This window comes from Mandrillus leucophaeus, unplaced genomic scaffold (assembly GCF_000951045.1).
Source record: "Mandrillus leucophaeus isolate KB7577 unplaced genomic scaffold, Mleu.le_1.0 Scaffold862, whole genome shotgun sequence".
Taxonomy (NCBI): Eukaryota; Metazoa; Chordata; class Mammalia; order Primates; family Cercopithecidae; genus Mandrillus; species Mandrillus leucophaeus.
In genome coordinates, this window is record NW_012109386.1 from 552009 (window position 1) to 554137 (window position 2129).

At 36.9% G+C, this 2129-nt stretch overlaps 1 protein-coding gene across 2 annotated transcripts in view; it reads right to left on the minus strand.

Annotated features, from left to right (window-relative positions):
• CNTNAP3 (contactin associated protein-like 3) overlaps positions 1 to 2129 on the minus strand; it is a 229914-nt gene that overhangs the window by 108031 nt on the left and 119754 nt on the right. For both annotated transcript variants that reach the window (XM_011968882.1, XM_011968883.1), the window contains exon 7: positions 121 to 379. In XM_011968882.1, coding sequence (XP_011824272.1) covers positions 121 to 379 — 259 coding nt within the window. The remainder of the gene's footprint in view (positions 1 to 120; positions 380 to 2129) is intronic.

The following is a 2129-nucleotide window of genomic DNA, read 5'->3' on the forward strand; positions in this document are numbered from 1 at the left end:
CTAAAAGGAAACAGCAATCTCTTCCTCTAGTGGGGGCATCGAGCATCTCACTGCCTCATTCACTCATTACCAAATGATTTCCATGTGGATATGTCAGGTTTATGGGAATACAACTGTTACCTGCTGTGACATTCCTTGACTGTCCCGGCTGGAAGAGACTCAGTTTGAGCTTGCCATCCTTAAGAAAGAGGACGAAACTCCCTGAACCACGTTGAAGTTCGCCGAAAAGCAAATGTCCTGCTCTGTTCCACCTTCGAAATTGGAAAGTGACAGACACTTTGTCCTCCCCAGAGTTGCCCGGCAGAGCCAGATAACTCCTGGAGCTCAGAAAAGTCACAGGGACAGTCTGTGGCTGTGGACATGAGAAGGACACATTTCCCTACAAATAAAACAAAAGAGCACATTGAACAGCCTTACAGGTGGTGCTTCTATCTAATTAAAGCCAGATTTTACAAAGACGTACAAGGCTTTTTATCAATCCAGGATTTTATAAATTAGTCTGCCTGCTAAAGCCGAAATCTATGAATGACATTTATCTTCTCTTTCAGCATAAGTATTATTATAATTGGGCAGACGTCCATGTGGCTTTCTGTGTGTATGTGAGAAATTCTCCACTTTTCTACTTCTTCAGCATTAGTAAAGGAGTGTTAGTATAATTTTAGTTCAACAGGAGTTTAATCTGTGCCAACTATTTTCCAGGCCCTGTGCTAGCCCTGAGGATACAGCAAATAACAGGACATTTTCATACTCTCAGTCTTTCTCCTGAGCAACATTTGGTCTTCCCTACACAATCCTCAAAATCTCCTTTGAACCAGCTTCCTATTTTACTAGTCCCCTCATTAGTTAATGAATTGACTAAATCTTTGACACACGCTTATTTGATATTTGCATGGGTCATATTTTTAGCTGTTGGAAAATTATATCTGACAGTCTTTCAAATGGTTTTCAGATCTAATAGTTACATACAATGTTTGCATGTAGTATTTTTAGCATGAAAACATTGATTTTTATATAGTCAATTATGTCTCTATTGTATTTTACAGCTTCTGAGTTTCCAATCTTTGTTAAGAAAGTTTCATACTACCCTAGGTCCTACAATCTCATAGATTTTCTTTAAGATTGTTGTGGTTTGTTTCTCCTCCTCAATTTACATATTCTTAGTGTATATAAGATAGTGATCATGCTTATTTTCTGCCTTATGGACACTTGTTTGTTCCGGCAGAATTTCTGAAATAATCCCTGTTCCACTGAATTGAGCCACATTCCTTATTACTAATAACTATGCACATAAACTGGGATCTTTCTGAGATCTCAACTTTGTTCTTACTTCTCTATTCCTATCCACTACCATACTGATTCTAGCATAGTAGCTTTTAGTATGTTTTAGTATCTGGTAAGTCAACCTCCTACTGGGCTTTTTAATGTTTTTGTTTTGCTTTGTTTGGCTGGTGAAAGGAATAAGCAATTATTGGGCATTATTCACACATAGGAATTTCAGTTCCAGAGAAAAACCCCAGCAATTCTGATTTTACTTGGAATTTCCATGGATTTATTTCTATTACTATATTATATGTGATTTTAGAAAAAGAATGTTACTGGAGCAAGACAGATAATCTAGGGTAGTGGCTCTCAAACCTAGCTAAACAGTTGAATCGCCAGATGCAGATGCAGACCAATTAAAATCCCAATATCTGGGGGTGGATCCAGGTAACGGTATCCTTTGAATCTCCTCTGGTGACTCCAAGATAAAGCCAAGTTTAAGAACCACACTGATCCAGCAGTAAAACAATTTTCAAAACGGAATCATGTTTAAAAAAAATTCTGCCACAACGTACTTTAGAAATGGATCTAATTCAGTTATCATTTTATAATCTTTAATACACATTATAACTGCATACATCAATCAGAACATTTCTTGACTATTTTTGTAATTCTGCTGAATGGGAAATAGTTTCCATTACAAGAAAACATTTGCAGAAGAAAATTTAAAAAGAAAACATTTGCTGTAACGAATTGAATACCAAAAGCTTACGAGTCATTGGCGCTGATCCGTAGTACACATTTAATCACTGGACTATTACATGTTATCTTTTTATCAGCTGCATATTTCTTGCCCTCATCATTTACGC